The sequence below is a fragment of the Microcebus murinus genome, chromosome 16 (assembly GCF_040939455.1).
Source record: "Microcebus murinus isolate Inina chromosome 16, M.murinus_Inina_mat1.0, whole genome shotgun sequence".
NCBI classification, from domain to species: Eukaryota; Metazoa; Chordata; class Mammalia; order Primates; family Cheirogaleidae; genus Microcebus; species Microcebus murinus.
Genome location: NC_134119.1, coordinates 31,600,491 through 31,619,201, shown reverse-complemented (window position 1 = coordinate 31,619,201; position 18,711 = coordinate 31,600,491). Strand labels below are relative to the sequence as shown.

General features: G+C 37.1%; 1 protein-coding gene across 2 annotated transcripts in view; it reads right to left on the bottom strand.

The window, feature by feature from the left end:
* Nucleotides 1-18,711, bottom strand: part of ITCH (itchy E3 ubiquitin protein ligase) — a 132,772-nt gene that overhangs the window by 40,939 nt on the left and 73,122 nt on the right. For both annotated transcript variants that reach the window (XM_012754675.3, XM_012754676.3), the window contains exons 8-12: nt 12,509-12,666; nt 11,216-11,399; nt 9,925-10,020; nt 8,056-8,230; nt 1-70 (exon numbers count right to left, since the gene is read on the bottom strand). In XM_012754675.3, the coding sequence (XP_012610129.2) occupies nt 1-70; nt 8,056-8,230; nt 9,925-10,020; nt 11,216-11,399; nt 12,509-12,666 (683 nt within the window). The remainder of the gene's footprint in view (nt 71-8,055; nt 8,231-9,924; nt 10,021-11,215; nt 11,400-12,508; nt 12,667-18,711) is intronic.

Sequence of the window (18,711 nt, the reverse complement as noted above, 5' to 3'; positions counted from 1 at the left end):
CCCATCCAGGTGGCAAAGGACCAAGAGGATCAAATTCTTTATTTTGTGATGTAGCAAACAAATCTTGATTCTAAAAAGAATCAAAAAGTGGTGAAATGATTAACAATTTAAGCTGGTTATTTGAGAGCAAGCTTGAGTTCTGAGTTCTGAATTGCCTTCTCTGGCCATGTACAAAATAACACATCTAACAGAGTTCACATTTTAAGGAAGCGTGACATGGTTATAGATAAATGCCAATATACTTTAGTTTGGTGAACTTAGAAAAAAAACTTTACAAATATTATCTAACATTTAAAATTATTTAAAATTTATTACAGGCCGGGCACGGTGGCTCATGCCTGTAATTTTAACACTGTGGGAGGCTGTGGCGGGAGAATCGCTTAAGGTCAGGAGTTTGAAACCAGTCTGAGCAAGAGCGAGACCTCGTCTCTACTAAAAATAAAAATTAATTGGCCAATTAAAAATATATAGAGAGGCTGGTCCGAAGGTAGTGAGTTATCTCACGTGATTGTTCACAGTCAGTTACAGATTGAACTCCTTGTTCTACTACTTTCCCCCCTCCTCACTACTGCACTTGACTAGTCTAAAAAAAAATAAATAAAAAATAAAAATATATATAGAAAAAATTAGCGGGGCGTGGTGGCGCATGTCTGTAGTCCCAGCTCCTCAGGAGGCTGAGGCAGGAAGATTGCTTGAACCCAGGAGTCTCAGGTTGCTGTGAGCTACACTGACACCACAGCACTCTAACCTAGGCAACAGAGTAAGACTCTGTCTCAAAAAAAAAAAAGAAAAAAAATATTTTATTACAAATACATAATCCTTACCCCCAAAATGAGCATTTTTTCCTTTTTACTATAAATTGTACTGTATACATAATATAAAAATTAGAAAATATATAACCCCCCATCATTTATAATACCAGTACCAGAGTCATCAGATAGCTGAGAAAAATCTTGCAGGCATAACTTGAAAACAGAAGATCACACACAGAACATGGAATATACAAAGGATTAAGAGAAGAGAGTGATGGGAGCAGGAAGAGCAATCTGTCACATGAGTAAAAGGAAAGAATTCCAGCTGGAAAGTATAAATGAGCCTATTGTATGGACGACTTTTTAAAAGTTCTGTTTGCAATTTTCACACTGGTGGAGAGAGTGGTTTGCCTAGACAAGATAAAAGAAAAACAGGAGTCACCCTTTGGAAAAAGAGGCAAAAGTCATACTGACTCTGTATAGAGAAAATAAGCATGTTTTGGTTTACATGTATAATCAAGCAGAGATAATTATGTGGTTACTCAGTAAAACTTGGTTAAGTCCTTTCTTCTCTAGTAAGAAAAAACAAATAGAATCTACATGCTTTAAAAACAATTTTACTGTGAAAAATAAAAATAAGTAAAATAAGACAATGAAATCCACATACCCAGCACCAAGATTCAACAATTATCAAGATTTTGCCACATTTATCTCTTTCTTCCCCATTTTTTTTTTTACTTTTTTTATTTATTCATTTTTTTTTGAGAGAGAGAGTCTCACTCTGTTGCCCAGGCTAGAGTGCTGTGCAGTCGGCCTAGCTCATAGCAACCTCAAACTCCTGGGCTCAAGAAATCCTGACCTTGAGCAATCCGCCCCTGTCTTGTCTCGGCCTCCCAGGGTGCTAGGATTACAGGTGGGAGCCATGGTACTGGCCTTCCCCATTCTTTTTGCTGAAGCAAAAATCAAACATCATTTCACCCATATATATTTTAGCAAACCTTTCTAAAATCTGTGGACGCTTTTTTACATAACCGCAATCTCATTATCACACCATGCAAAGAATCAATGTTAATTTTGTTATCATCTAATACCTCATTAAATGCCAATCGCTTATTTGTTAAAATCAGGATCCAAACAAAGTCCTCACATTACATTTGGTTATACCTTTGAAGTCTCAATCTAGAGTGGCTCCCCCACTGTCTCTTTTTATTTATTTTTCCCCCCATGTCACTGATCTATTTAATTACAGGTTAACTGATTGGGTTTTAAAGGATATGAGAGACATTCCATTTCTGATTTAACAGCTCTTAGAAGACAGAGCTGTCGATTTATTCCATGAATATTTGCTGAGCACTCACTATGTCCCAGAATCAGGGATTTCATTCCTTCCTTTTCCCGGTGGTTTTTAAGGGAAGCAGGTACAGACTCAAATGCCTTCAGGGCCCATGTAGGTAAGAAAAATAAGGTGGTGGGGGGAAAACTGCACAGTGCATCCTGGTCTAAAAGAGGCAGTAGGTACAGACACACCTTGCTTTGTTGCTCTTTGCTTGATTGTACTCCACAGATACCATGTTTTTTACAAACTGAAGGTTTGTGGCAACTCTGCATTGAGCAAATCTGTTGGTGCTATTTTTCTCATAGCACATACTCACTTTGTGTACTTATGTGACATTTTGGTAATACTCACAATATTTTGAATCTTTTAATTATGATAATATTTGTTATAGTGATCTGTGATCAGTTATCTCGGAGGTTATCATTGTAATTGTTTTGGGGTGCCACAAACTTCACCCATATCAGGCAATAAAACTTTTTTTTTATTATAGGCCAACACCCCCACGTGAGCCCCCTGCACCACACAGCCCGACAACCCCCATGTGAGCCCTCTGCACATGGCCTGCTACCCGCCACGTGAGCTCTCTGCATACAGCCTGCCAACCCCCCACGTGAGCCCTCTGCACACAGGCTGAAGCCCCCAGGTGAGCCCTCTCAGGCAGCGAATTTAATTGGTAATTATTGTGTATGTTCTGATGGCTCCATGGACTAGCCATTCCCTATCTCTCCTTCTTCTCTGGCTTCCCTATTCCCTGAGACCTCCACAATATGGAAATTAGGCCAATTAATAACCCTACAATGGCCTCTAAGTGCTAAAGTGAAAGAAAGAGTCATATCTCTCTAACAGAGGTAGATTGAAAGTAAGACCTCTTGCGCCAAACAGTCAAGTAGTAAATACAAAGGAAACGTTCTTGAAGGAAATTAAAAGTGCTACTCCAGCAAACACATGAATGATAAGAAAGCAAAACAGACTTATTGTTTATATGGAGAAAGTGTGAGTGGTCTGGGTAAAAGATCAAACCAGCCACAACATTCCCTTAAGCCAAAGCCTAACCCAGAGCAAGGTCCTAACTCTTTAATTCTTTGAAAGCTGAGATAGGAAGCTGCAGAAGAAAAGTTGGAAGTTAGCAGAGGTTGATTCATGAGGTTTAAAGAAAGAAAGCTGTCTTATAAAGTGCAAGATAAAACAGCAAGTTCTGATGGAGAAGCTGCAGCAAGTTATCCAGAAGATCTAGTAAGATAATGGATGAAGGTAATACACTAAACAACAGATATTCAATGTAGATTAAAAAAAGCCTTCCATTGTGACGAGGTGCCTCTAGGACTTTCATAGCTAGAGAGGAGAAGTAATAAAAAAAAGATTAAAAAATTAAAAAAAAAAAAGAAGATAGAGCTGTCAAGAACTGGCCTTGTTTCTCCTGATAGAGACGATTATGAAAAAGAGTGAAAGAAGGGAGGACAGTGGGAAATACTATCAAAATACAAAAGGTTTGAGCCCAAGTTCTATAATGGTCTGAAAAGTCTGGCATATGACAAATTGTATTGACAATTCTTTACGATCCAAGCGTAACTTAAGTCACTGGTTCTCTCTGGACAGATAAACTGGGGACATGCACACAGTAAAGCCATGGGCCAGGAAGAGCCATTATACAGTGTTACACCATCAATCATATCCATTTTGAGATTTGAGAAAATGCTGGGTGTATCAGTCTACTTCCCTATAACAAGGGTCAGTACAACAGTGGTGGACAAAGACCTCTTTATATACCCAATAAACAGACTATTTTTCAGCAACATCCTATTATCCTCATTTTTTAAGTAGATGGTATTAAGAATGTTAAAAAAATTCAGTTCAGTTCACATCGTTGGCTACGTTAAGAGTAACTAAAATAGGCTGTTCAAATTCTATATAATTTAGAACCACTCTATAACAAAGAAAAAGTAAAAATTTCAGAAAATGGGTCAGATTATTTTGGACTGTAGAGGGGGAAAAAAAAAGAACATGGATAATGACATAAAAACTAATTCAAAAAAATTCCAAAGACTGTGAATACTAAATGGATCAAGTTTACAAGAATCAATACATACAGTAAGTATCCCAGAAATTTGCTGAATCTGTCTTCAAAAAGAATGTTTTGAAAGGTTATGTACTGCAAAAATGAGATAAAGGGCACATTTACAGTTGTGAATATAAAGGAGAAAAGAAATGAGAACATTTCTAAGCATCTAGTATGTGCCAAACATTAGAAAATTTTACAGAATCCTCAAAAAAAAAAAAAAAACCCTCTGAGGCAATCTGTATGTATCTCTCTGTATATATTTTTACAGATAAAGTAAATCAGTCTTGATGAGGTTAAATAACTTGCTCAAAAGCATATAGGAAAAGTAACTGTGGAACCAGGATTCGAACCCAGATGTGTCTGACTCCAAAGCCCATGGTCTTTCCACTGGACACCCATGTGGAAACTAGTTTTTAAAAAGGCAGGCAAGCTAGGCTTTCAAACCTATAAGAAATTTAGGTCGGACCCAGTGGCTCACGCCTGTAATCCTAGCACTCTGGGACGCTGAGGTGGGCTGATTGCTCAAGGTCAGGAGTCTGAAACCAGCCTGAGCAAAAGTGAGACGCCGTCTCTACTGTAAATATAAAGAAATTAATTGGCCAACTAATATATAGAGAAAAAAATTAGCCGGGCATGGTGGCGCATGCCTGTAGTCCCAGCCACTTGGGATGCTGAGGCAGTAGGATTGCTTGAGCCCAGGAGTTTGAGGTTGCTGTGAGCTAGGCTGAAACCATGGTACTCACTCTAGCCTGAGCAACAATGCAAGACTCTGTCTCAAAAAGAAAAGAAAAAGAAAAGAAAAGAAAAGAAAAGAAAAGAAAAGAAAAGAAAAGAAAAGAAAAGAAAAGAAAAGAAAAGAAAAGAAAAGAAAAGAAAAGAAAAGAGAAGGAGAGAGGGAGGGAGGGAGGGAGGGAGGGAGGGAGGGAGGGAGGGAGGGAGGGAAGGAGGGAAGGAGGGAAGGAAGGAAGGAAGGAAGGAAGGCAGGAGGGAAGGAGGGGAAGGAGGGAAGGAGGGAAGGAGGGAAGGAAGAAAGAGAAAGAAAGAGAAAGAAGAGAAAGAGAGAGAGAGAAAGAGAGAGAGAAAGAGAGAGAGAAAGAGAGAGAGGAAAGAGAGAGAGAGAGAGAGAGAGAGAGAGAGAGAGAGAGAGAGAGAGAGAGAGAGAGGAGAGAGAAAGAGAGAGAGAAGAGAGAGAGAAAGAGAGAGAGAAAGAGAGAGAGAAAGAGAGAGAGAAAGAGAGAGAGAGAAAGAGAGAGAGAAAGAGAGAGAGAGAGAGAGAGAAGAGAGAGAGAGAGAGAGAGAGAAGAGAGAGAGAAGAAGAAGAGAGAGAGAAAGAGAGAGAGAAAGAGAGAGAAAGAGAGAGAAAGAGAGAGAAAGAGAGAGAAAGAGAGAGAGAAAGAGAGAGAAAGAGAGAAAGAGAGAGAAAGAGAGAAAGAGAGAAAGAAAGAAAGAAAGAAAGAAAGAAAGAAAGAAAGAAAGAAAGAAAGAAAGAAAAAGAAATTTGGCCAGGCATACCAAAGGTGATTATAATTTACAAAGAAAGGAAGAGGTAAAATAGCACAGAAAAAAACAAAAAAAAGGTTAAGATAGATTAGGGACAAAAATTAATTTCACCTCTTCAATGACCAGAAAGAAGAATATAGTAACTTCTTTCTAGAGAAAGTGGTAGGAAAAATTGTTATATGAAGGAAAGAATGTTAATCATATGCAGGGAGTAAAGGGAAGGCTGCTGATATAAAGGTGAATTTGTTCACATCAGTGAGTGGTAACTACTATGATGACAAGGTATAAGAAAATAGCAATATGGAGAAAAGGGGGAAAGGTAATATCTAGTGAAGACAGGAATATGAAAGGCATAGTTTTAGTCTGATGGATTCTAACAGGGCTAATAGTGACTCGGTTGAGGGAAAGAGATGGCAATGGAGAGGGTCAGCTTTTCTTGAGCTCTAGGAAAATTGTTTTTTTTTTTTTGCTTAACTTCTTTTTCGTTTTTTTTTTTTTTTTTTGAGACAGAGTCTTGCTTTGTTGCCCAGGCTAGAGTGAGTGCCATGGTGTCAGCCTAGCTCAAAGCAACCTCAATCTCCTGGGCTCAAACAATCCTACTGCCTCAGCCTCCTGAATAGCTGGGACTACAGGCATGTGCCACCATGTCTAGCTAATTTTTCGTATATATATTTTTAGTTGGTCAATTACTTTCTTTCTATTTTTACTAGAGACAGGGTCTTGCTCAGGCTGGTTTCGAACTCCTGACCTCGAGCAATCTGCCCACCTCGGCCTCCCAGAGTGCTAGGATTACAGGTGTGAGCCACCATGCCAGGCCCCGTTTTTTGTTTTTTATTTAATTTTTTTTGAGACCGGGTCTCACTCTTTCTCAGGTTGGTCTTGAACTCCTGAGCTCAAGCAATCCTCCTACCTCGGCCTTTCAGAGTGCTAGGATTACAGGCATGAGCCACCATGCTTGGCTTATGTTTAAGTTCTATGTGTCACTCAAACAAATCCATCTTGTTTGACACACAGAATTGAATTTCTCAAAGTACTATTTTTCTTTCATTAGAGAAAAGATCCATGATACCTCATGATTTGAGAGATTATAAAATTCCTAGCACTTGGCCAAGCACTGTGGCTTAATCCCAGCACTTTGGGAGGCTGATACAGGAGGCTAGCTTGAGGCCAGGATTTCAAGATTGGCCTCAGCAATATAGCGAGACGCCATCTCTAAAAAACAATTGTTTTTAATTAGCCAGGAATGGTGGCACATGCCTGTAGTCCTAACACAACTTGGGAGGCTGAGACAGGAGGATCACTTTAGCCTGTGAGTTTGAAGTTACAGCAAGCTATGATCAAACCACTATACTCCAACCTGGGTGAAAAAGTGAGACCCTGTCTGTTAAAACAAAAACAAAAACCTAGCACCAAAGATTTCACAGCAAAGAAAGCATTAACATATTTTGGTGTACTTATCACTATTACTGCAATATTATTCTAAAGGAAAATAAATAAAATTTAAACCATTTGTTTCCAGAAAGGAAATGTTTTTATACCAAAGATAATATAATGTAGTTCTGAAGCCAGAATAATATGTTTAGCATACTCCCTAGAAGGAATCAAATTTCTTGAGTCTCCCAGAGTACCAAATAACTTATTAGGTAAGCTTTACATTCATTCATTCATTCATTCATTCATTCATTCATTCATTCATTTTTGAGACAGGGTCTTGCTCCATCACCCAGGCTGAAGTGCAGTGGCGTGATCATAGCTCATGGTAGCCTCGAACTCCTGGGCTCAAGCAATCCTCCTATTTCAGCCTCCCGAGTATCTAGGACTACAGGCACACACCACTGCGCCAGGCTAATTTTTTAATAGAGATGGGGTCTTGCTGTGTTGCCCAGGCTGGTCTCGAATTCCTGGCCTCTCGCCTCAACCTCCTAAAATGCTGGAATTACAGACATGAGCCAACGTGCCTAGCAAAGCTTTACCTTCAAATGTTAAAAAGTGATTCATCTCTATCATCAGTTTTGTACAATCACTTAAGAGTCAGGTGCTCTGAGATCCAAGTTTTCAAATGGTTCTGGTAAGTTAAGACAGTACTAAATTTAGTATTGCTTTAATTCTTTTTAAATTGTTTGGGTTTATTTTTACTATTCTTTTGTTCATGAATTTTAAGTTGTCCTAACTTCTTTTTAATTTTTTACATTAAAAAGAAACGGAAGTTAGACTTTAGAAAACTAGAAAAAGGAAAGAATAGATCACATACACAGAATACTCCAGACAAGGTCTAAAAATACTTACTAGCAGCAACAACTAGATTACCATCCTATTTATACCTTCTTTTTAGTGCTCTACATGACATACATAGGGAAGGGTTAAAAACTGAATATTCTTATTAGTTTATTATACAACAGGCTACTCACCCCATAAATGAATCTCTGGTTAAACTGCTGCATTGCTCCTTGAAGTTGACTACGTTGTAGCTGCCACTGTTCATAGTTCCTGACGGATTCCAACGTTGGCCTCTGCCATGTTGTTGTTCTTGTGAAATGATCAACATAATAAATACGTCCCATGTTGTCAACCCGCCGTTCCCAGCTAAATCAGAACAAAAACAAGCTAATTGAACAAATTCTTGTGAAACAGATATAAGATTTTTACTTTGAGAAAGTACTTTTGATTTATATGAAGTCTTTTATATTTTTTTAAATGGTCTATAAGTGAACTTAAGAGGAAGGTACTAAAAATGTGTTTCTTGAAAGTTAAGATATATTGGTCAGGTCCTTAAAATGCAATGTATAGTTAGTAAATGAGTCCCAGCCGGTCACTAAGAAAAACATTTTCAGTTTCTTTCCAATGTTATTTTTACTATTGCTATCTTAATAGGGACACAAATTGTATATATAGCTTTTCACAGATATCAAAAAGCACTTTTTCAAAAGAATACAACTACTTTCTTATTTATCATTTAAATGGGTATAAAATATTTAAGTAAATGTTGACCAATAACTTGGTCATTTCTATGTGGTTTGTTTAGGGTTATTTCCAATATTCTGATGTTATAAATAGTAAAATAATAAGTATGCATAATACAGTAAACTTTTTTTCTTCCTTTAATTATTTTAGGATAAATTTCCTGGAGAGGATTACTAAGGGTATACACATTATTACAGAGATATACAGATAGATATACGTGCTTTAAGAGGTGTAACTAATTTACATTACCACTAGCAATTTATGAGATAAAGTTCCTCACCAACACTTGATTTTTTCTTTCTTTCTTTTTTTTTTTTGGTGGCAATGGTGGGGATCAAACTCAGGTTCGACACCTGATATTATCTGCTAATTTAATAAGTAAAACAGTACCTTTTACATGTATAGTTCTGTAAGATCATTAGCAAGGTTAAATATTTTTCCATGTTTGTTACTTACTTTCTTCCAGACTAAAAAATAATTTTTCTTCCAATTGTTTTATATGGTGTAAACATTAAATGCTTATTAGCCCCATGTATTAATATATACTTCAGTTCCCTAACTATTTTATGACTTTACTATTAAAGTTTTTTTTATGTAATAGGAACTTTATCTTCATATATGTGATAGGGGCTATGATTCTTATTCAGTTAAGTAATTTCTCTCTCTCTTTTTTTTAATCTTTGTTTTTTTTTTTTGAGACAGAGTTTCACTTTGTTGCCCAGGCTAGAGTGAGTGTTGTGGTGTCAGCCTAGCTCACAGCAACCTCAAACTCATGGGCTCAAGCAATCCTGCTGCCTCAGCCTCCCTAGTAGCTGGGACTACAGGCATGCACCACCATGCCGGCTAATTTTTTCTATATATTAGTTGGCCAATTAATTTCTTTCTATTTATAGTAGAGACGGGGTCTCGCTCTTGCTCAGGCTGGTTTTGAACTCCTGACCTCGAGCAATCCACCCACCTCGGCCTCCCAGAGTGCTAGGATTACAGGCATGAGCCACCATGCCCGGCGAATAATTTCTCTTGAAGAAATTAATTCTAAAACTCTGTAACTCTGAGCCAGGTAAATAGTTCAGAAAGGAAAATTTGAAGAAAAAGATCTATGGAATGTTTAGGTCAGAGATGAGTGAAAACAAGATTCATTCATCATGCTCTGAATCAATTCTCTTTAGCTTTCATCTTTCTAGTTTATACCTACCACAAGACAAAGTAGATAAAGGATAGGAAGAGGGAAAACAGAAACGTAGGGAATATTATATACACATATAACCCACAATTCTGAATAAACAAATTTGTTCTTTTTTAATTCAGATACTTACCCAGGAGGTAGAGGTTCCGGTCTATCCCACGTTGTTCTTTTTTCAACATGATCTACATAGTAAACTCGCCCATGCTGGTCCACTCTCTGCTCCCAACTTAAACACAAAATTTAAAAGGCTGGTAAGGATATTTGTGCGAGTAGCTTGGCTTTTTAATTCTGTGTTTGCCTTTTTACCTTAAATGGCCATATTATAGAACTGAGGCTGACAAACATAGCAGTTTATAAAGAAGATACCAAAAGAATTTAGGAATAATGTCAAGAAATGTCATCATCTTTTGAGGGTGGCACATAGTTAATGAGATTTCCCACAAATATCTGCTCTAAGAGACAAACTGTATTTCTAAAGACAAACTGTATTTCTAAAGGTTAATTCATCTAGGAGACTAAAGTCACTCTCAATCTGATCAGGGTATATGCAGAACTTGCATAGAAAAGAATGCTATAATTAATATTATGAAAGCTGAACAAAGACTGAAGGGTAATAGTTTGTTTGGGTGCTAGAAAAACTGAAATAAAAGAAGGGAGAAGTCTAAGGATTGGCCAATCTGAGTATTCTAGCCTCTTCGTTAAAGTCAGCCCCAGAGTGAAGAATATAGTAGTAAACCATCATTGCTTGGAAATAGCAGTGACTTCTAAGAGCACTCAGCTTCTTTTTGCCAATCCCTTCCATAAACAACCTTCTAGTTTGGCTTCTCATGTACGCTTACCAAAAGGAAAATGGCCTAACTACCAATACAAGTAATCTAATCTGTATAATAATTAAAATTCTTATCATAAGTTTATTAATTTATCAGCCAATTAATTCTGATTAGCATTCTTGGCTCTGGATTAATTTGAATGCCACAATGTCTATATGTATAAAATTATACTTAAGAATATTATTAATCTTAAAAATAAGCAGAGATTAAAATGGGATTATGAGTACTACTTTTCTCAGTTTTCTAAATTATCTATTACTTTGTTATAAATAATTTTATGACCAAAAAAATTTGATTTTAAAAAGAAATTCCCCCCCTCAAAAAAAAAAAGCAATCTAAATTAGGTGATTATTTTGACTTGGCCTTGTTTGGTGCTTTCAGAGTCCTTTAATAAAAATAGTATATTCTTCCACTTTGCCCTAGAAATGAAGAGGAGATTTCAAATATGGTGAAGCTTTGTTGACTTCAGATCCTAGAAAATCAGTAACAATGGCTTGAAGATAGTTTTGAAAAGAATGGAATTTAGTATTATTTTCCTGAGTATATGCAGAAACGTAAAGAAAACAAATGTTAATCAAAAAAGTTACTCACCCAGGCGGTAGGGGAGCTTGAGTTACAGGATTTAATGGCCTAGGGCCTGAGCCTCCAGATATAGTAAGAGGAATTATTAATCCAGACGTTGCTCCTTCCGATGTATTTGTATTTGTTGGTGGCAGAGAGCCCGTACTAGATCCATCACTTTCGGAAGTGGTAGATGGTGAACCATTGACAGATGCTATAAAAGATGTGAGGAAAATGGGAAAAGACTCTTTTATTTTCTGAAATTTACATTCAAGATAGCACTTTAACTTTATAAAATAAGGCAGGTGACAAATATAAAATTTAACATGTGTAATTCAGATTTGTTGATTTACCGATGTCACAGGAAATAAAAACTTTTAGAAAGGAAAGCATTAGTATTCCTTGGTATTGTTTAAGTTCATTCAGTAATTTTCCAAATCCTTAAAACTATTTTCCTATGAGATCCTGCAGATTAGAGACCAATTTTTGATGTTGCTTTTAACATGGAAGATCTGGCTGATAAGCAATAATATTCTTACAATTAGTTATTGATCACTTATTACATTTTTAAGAAATACTTGTTGACAAAACAATTCCTAGAGGAAGTCAACAATATTATAACAAAGAGGTATATAATCTTAAACACTTGGAATACATTGTTACAAAATTATCTATAGAGGAAGGGGAAGATGTATAATTATTAATAAATACAAACTCATTTAATGAAATGACTTGTGGACACCAATTTACTTTTCTAATATTTGGTTTAATTACTTTGCATTTTCTACTCACATATCAGCAGAGAGAAACAATAAAAAGATTAAAGATTTGTTCTGGCTAATCAAAAAAATGGATACTCTACCTAAGATGTTCACATTTGTATGAAATAAAATATGCTCATTTGTTGGGTAATTTTAGCTTTAAAATCTGAATCACTTAGCATTTTTGGGTTATTTGCCATTTACTAATTGTCTTTTTAAAGAATACACTGACCAAATCCCTGACTATATGATGTGCTTATGTCACACAGTTACAAACCATGCAAGAAAACTGCAATGTTATCTGTACTGTCTACACTTTATATAATGCTCATGTGATTTTCACTCTCAATAAAGCACTGCCTCAGTAACTTCACACTGGAAAGAAAATTTAGGGGAAAGGAACTTCTTGGTTACTTACAGAAAGATTATTCTTGGCCAAAATCTCAAATGTAAAAATACAGCCAGAAAACTGATCTGAAAGGATCTCTTGACATTTACCTGAGGATCAATTCCCAAACAGAACATTATTTACACTCACAGTATTAAGGGCTGGAATACACACCTGGTCTACGTGGGGTGGGTGGAGGTGGTCGTGAAGGTCTTGGAGGCCTAGAAGGTTTAAAACCGCCATTTGAGAGTGATGGAGAATTATTCCCATCGAGCCTCCTATTTTCACCAGCTCCTGTATCCTCAGGGTCATCTGAGCCATTTGTGTTCACTCTGAGTAATAAGAAAGACAGAAAAAGAAGTGGAGGAGAAAATTAATGAATGCTCTTTGAATTTAAGGAAAAAACTAGCAGGAAGACAAAGACTTTAGTTTCAGTAGCTTGAAAAAAAGCTTCCTAAATGTTAGGCAAGCCTTATCAAATACTTGAGGAGCCCTTTGGTAGAATCCTATATAACTCCCAGAGCCTATCCAAATAGAGTGAAGGGTTGCTCAAGGACACAGAAACACTTGGGACCATTCAAAACTACTAGGTATGCTGGTTCATATTTCAAGCCAGTCTTCAGAAGGCCCTGTATAAGCAGGAACAAAGTCAAGTTTTCAAAATCCCAATGCCCTAGAAAGAGCACTATTTTATCATAAACACAGATAACTTCACCATCAAATGAAACCACCTTTACCACCTTCATTTCCATTGGCTAGTAATACTAATTCAAGTTTGAAGTAGAGTTGGCTTTCCCACACCAGGATAATGAAGTATGCTTATTTCCCAGGGACTGGGCACCATCCTCATACCCCAGTACAAAGGTATACAAAATGTTCAAAGTTAGTGATCTAGAACAGAAGTGCCCACAGACCTTTATTTATTTTTTTTTAAAGAGCTGTCCTTTCTTTAAATCAATGATATCAATTAGAGGGAAAGAGAAGGGGGAAAGACACTAAAAAGAAATGTGACATTGAAAACTGCTACTACTACTGTCAGCTAAATATAGTTGATACCTTTTCCCAGGGGGGATCTAGTCATGGATTAGAAACAAGAGCAAGAGTAGCCAATTTAGAGATGCCTCAGGTAAGGCTCTGATATCTACTACCCCAAAACCACTACACAGCATTAACTAATACTTTTAGGACTTTCAGGAAAAGCTTGAACAAAATAAAATCTAATATATTCAAGAAATAGAGAGGCTGAACCATGTATCAAATTGTTTTTTTCCCATCATAATACATGTACTGCCGTGTTTTTACCTTATTTTTAATAAAAATTGTATATATTTAAAGTATGCAACATGATGTTTTGATATACATAGTGAAATAATTACTGGAGTGAAGCTAATTAACATATCTATCTCCTCAAATATTTATATTTTAAAAATTATTTTCAAACTGTTTCTCAGTTTAGAGCTTTTCTACTTAAAGTGTCATCTTTGGGCCAAAAGCACAGACAGCACATCTGTGGAACATAGGAATTTATCGGAAATGCACAATCTTGGAACCCATTCCAGACCTACTATATCAGAACTAGCATTTTAACAATATCCTCAGATTACATGCAGAGACTGTAAGGTATAACAAGCAATGCTTTGGGGTTCATAAAATGCTTATTTTGAATAAAGGGAACACCTCAATAACTGGCAGTCAGCAACCTAATTAGTGTTGACTGTCTGCAGGAAGGCTAAACCACTCACGAATGAATATGGTCTGAATGAAGGACAGTCCATTTTGACACTGCTCCCCTTCCTCTACATGAAGTCTCCAAACTCAATTTGAGACTCTGAGTAGTGCCTCTCCATACCATTTTAAGAGATTACTTTGCTTGATGACTTGGGATACAGAAAAAAAAAAAAAGATTACTAAATAGTTTGAAAGAAGGGCTCTTGCTGCTTTTTAAATGATAGGTAACAACTGGTAGCAAGGACCAAAAGTGGGAAATTAAGGTTTCTAGGTCTGACTCTGCTCCTGATAAGTTTAGGTGACCAAATAAAAGTTACTTAATCTTTCTGTACCTCAAATTCATTATCTTGACTATATGATTCCTAAAAACTTTTCAGCTAGAAAATTCATGCTAAATTGCACATCCAGTGACAGACAAGTTTTAGGGATATGCGAGGGAGGAGGAACATTAAGGATGTAAGGCAAATATGGCATGATAAAGGTGCAGAAGAAACTAGATTCCAAAAATGCTATGGTTTGTTGTTGAGGATTAAAATTTGGGGATTTTGGCCGGGCGCGGTGGCTCACGCCTGTAATCCTAGCACTTTGGGAGGCCGAGGCGGGCGGATCGCTCAAGGTCAGGAGTTCAAAACCAGCCTGAGCGAGACCCCGTCTCTACCAAAAATAGAAAGAAATTAATTGACCAACTAAAAATATATATACAAAAAAAATTAGCCGGGCATGGTGGCACATGCCTGTAGTCCCAGCTACTCGGGAGGCTAAGGCAGTAGGATCGCTGAGCCCAGGAGACTGAGGTTGCTGTGAGCCAGGCTGACGCCACGGCACTCACTCTAGCCTGGGCAACAAAGTGAGACTCTGTCTCAAAAAAAAAAAAAAAAAAAAAATTGGGGGATTTTAACACCAATGCTATTCACCCTTCTAACATCTTTCATATATATATTTATTTTATTTTATTTTTTTTGGAGACAGAGTCTCACTCTGTTGCCCAGGCTACAGTGCCGTGGCGTCAGCCTAGCTCACAGCAACCTCAAACTCCTGGGCTCAAGTGATCCTCCTGCCTCAGCCTCACGGGTAGCTGGGACTACAGGCATGTAACATCGTGCCCAGCTAATTTTTTCTATTTTTAGTTGTTTGGTTAATTTCTTTCTATTTTTATACTAGAGATGGGGTCTCGTTCTTGCTCAGGCTGGTCTCAAACTCCTGAGCTCAAGCAATCCTCCCACCCTGGCCTCCCAGAGTGCTAGGATTACAGGCGTGAGACACCACGTCCGGCCTCTTAAATTTCCTTGATACTTAAAATTGCTCCTCTTCCTAGATCTTGAACTCTAAAATCCCTCCATATACAATTTCCTATTCATTCTACCTGCCTCCTACAGTATATTTTATTCAGTCTCATCATGACCTTTGACCTCCTCCATCTTCACAGTTCAACATCTTCCTTCAAGTCTCGCTTGGGCTTCATTATAGGTTACTTTCCCTAGTACTTTTATAATAATTCCTTCCTCCCTGCCCAACGGCCTTCCCTTCCCCAGCAATCCTTTCACCCCAACTAACCCCTCCATCTACTTTTTCCATTACTGTTCTTTGTGGCCAAAATGCAATACTGAAGAATGTTCCAGTTGAGAAGTCAGGTGCATTTTAGCAGAGCAAATAAACTAGGTAAGGTAGCATTTTAAAGAAGCAGACTGTTCTAAAAAAGGTCCTGATAAATTTTCCACTGGGGCCAGTAAGGAAAAGTTCTGATGTTTTCACTTCTCATGACTCACAATATAAAAAGTCTTTTTCCCCTTGTTTTTTATTTTTTCTGGAGATAGGGTCTCACTCTGTCACCTGGGCTAGGGTTCAGTGGCATCAGTGCAGCTTATAACTCACTGAAACCTTGAACTCCAGGGTTCAAGTAATCCTCCTGCCTCAGCCTCCCGAGTAGCTGGGACTACAGGTGCACAGGACCACACCTGGCTAATTTCTCTATTTTTAATAGAGACAAGGTCTTGCTATATTGTTCAGGCTGCCTCCAACCACCCCTTCCCTTGTTAAAAAGATGATATTACAGCTCAAGTCTCCTGAGAGACTTAGAAATTACAGAGATTAGAAATGACAGATGACAATGACAACCTAGTAGTGACACCACAGGTTTAATATAGTGGTGTTAAAATTAACAGTAATAAAAAAATTAACAATTTGGTAGGAAAAAGAGTGCTTACTAGGTTTTATATGATCATACAGAACTAGGAAACACAAAAAAATTAAAATTGTGCATTTTCAGTCTATATCTTTCTATATGGGCAGTATTCAACTTCCTAAAGCTGGATTACAGCAAAGAGACTGAGAGAAAATGGGTTCATATTATTTAACAACTTCAACTGGGCTATCCATACTGCTTGGAAATTCCTCTTCTCCAAAATGACAATTATCTGCTATCCCTCAACTTTCTTCCTTACCTTAAAATTTCTTTGTGTCACTAACCATCTTCATTGTTTCTCACGTCTGAAAAAGTCGCTCTCTGCTTCTTCAAGGCTAATTTGTTTATGTGTCCTTGTTGCAGACTATATCCTCCAGGACCTTCCAATATTATTTAATGCCTTTCTTGTATCTTCATCATATTCCTTCTAGATCCTTCCTCTCAAAATAAATAAAATCAAACCCCCCAATCTAAAATGCTTCATCAATCCCAACTGCTCCTCAAACTGTTTTTCTCATTCCCCTTGCCTTCATTTTTGTATTTATGCAACTAATGAAGACAGTGCAATTAAATTTTTCAAAAAGACTTTCAAAGTGAAAAGGTAACTTCTAATTATAAAATAAAAATTACCTGCAATCCCACATCCTGAAAATAATTACCACTAAAATATGGGAGTATCTCTTGGCAGCCCTTTTTCACTGGGTATGACTGCAATCATACAATGTATAATGGTTTCCTACCCTGAGTGGGTTTTTATCTGTTTTGTTACTCATTAATACCGGGCATTTCACCTAGATTATTCAAAAACATTATGGATAAATGTAAATCATATGGACACACCATAATGTAATCATTTTCTTCTTACTGGTTTTTTTTTTTGCATTAATATTTTTTATTTCTTTCAGATAGATTACTAAAATAGAACAGCTGGGCCAAAGCATGTAAACATGTTGAAGGCGAAATACTAATTGCTAAATTGTTAAAAGAAAAAACAAAAAAAAAAAACCTGGGGGGGGGGGCAGAAATGAGCTATCAAAAAATATATTTTTTATTTTTTTTGAGACAGAGTCTCGCTTTGTTGCCCAGGCTAGAGTGAGTGCTGTGGCATCAGCCTAGCTCACAGCAACCTCAAACTCATGGGCTCTGCCTCATTCTGCCTCAGCCTCCCAAGTAGCTGGGACTACAGGCATGTGCCACCATGCCTGGCTAATTTTTTTTCTATATATATTAGTTGGCCAATTAATTTCTTTCTATTTATAGTAGAGACGGGGTCTCACTCTTGCTCAGGCTGGTTTCGAACTCCTGACCTAGAGCAATCCACTGCCTCGGCCTCTCAGAGTGCTAGGATTACAGGCATGAGCCACTGCACCCGGCCAAAAAATGTATTTTTTAAAAGTCATAACTGATCTGTTATTTCATCAGCTGGATATGAAAATGCCCATTTCACCATAAAGTTTTAAAATATTTGCCAAATTGGTAAATAAAAATGTTAATGCTGTTTTCTTTTTCTTTTTTTTTTTTTTTGAGACAGAGTCTCACTTTGTTGTCCAGGCTAGAGTGAGTGCCGTGGCGTCAGCCTAGCTCACAGCAACCTCAAACTCCTGGGCTCAAGCGATCCTCCTGCCTCAGCCTCCCGAGTAGCTGGGACTACAGGCATGCGCCACCATGCTCGGCTAATTTTTTTATATATATATCAGTTGGCCAATTAATTTCTTTCTATTTATAGTAGAGACGGGGTCTCGCTCTTGCTCAGGCTGGTTTTGAACTCCTGACCTTGAGCAATCCGCCCGCCTCGGCCTCCCAAGAGCTAGGATTACAGGCGTGAGCCACAGCGCCCGGCCGTTAATGCTGTTTTCTTTAACGAAGTTGAACAATATTTCATATAATTACAGGCCATTTAAGGTTTTTCATGAACTGTATATATTTTTTTGTACATTTTTCTATTATAGGAGAATAGTTTCTCTCACTTGTAAGAGCATTTTACAATCTGAAAATACTCATCATCTATCATATTGGTTAAGTATTTCCTTTGTTTTTGTTTTTAAATACATGTTTTATATTTCTATATAATTAAATTTATTCAGCAATGAATGAACTATTTATATTTTCTTCTAAATGTTTCATAGTTTCATTTTTTGAAATCAATTTTAAAAACAACTTGGAATCTACTCTGATCTTGGAATAAACTAAGGCACTGATTTTTCTTTTACAAACAGCCAGTTTTCCCCCATTTATTAAACTAAGATCTCCTTCTCTTCTGCCACATGTGACAGTGTTAAATATCCCATCTTTTTTTTTTTTTCTTTTTTTTTCTTTTTTTTTATTTTTCAGGGACTGGTTTCATGGAAAATATCCCATCTTTTAAAACACATTTTTCTATTATCTTATTTCATACTGCTTTTGTAATCTTGTACTCCTACTTCTAACTTTCCCTTCTTTGGTTTGTCCTCTTCCTCCCATCTCCTAA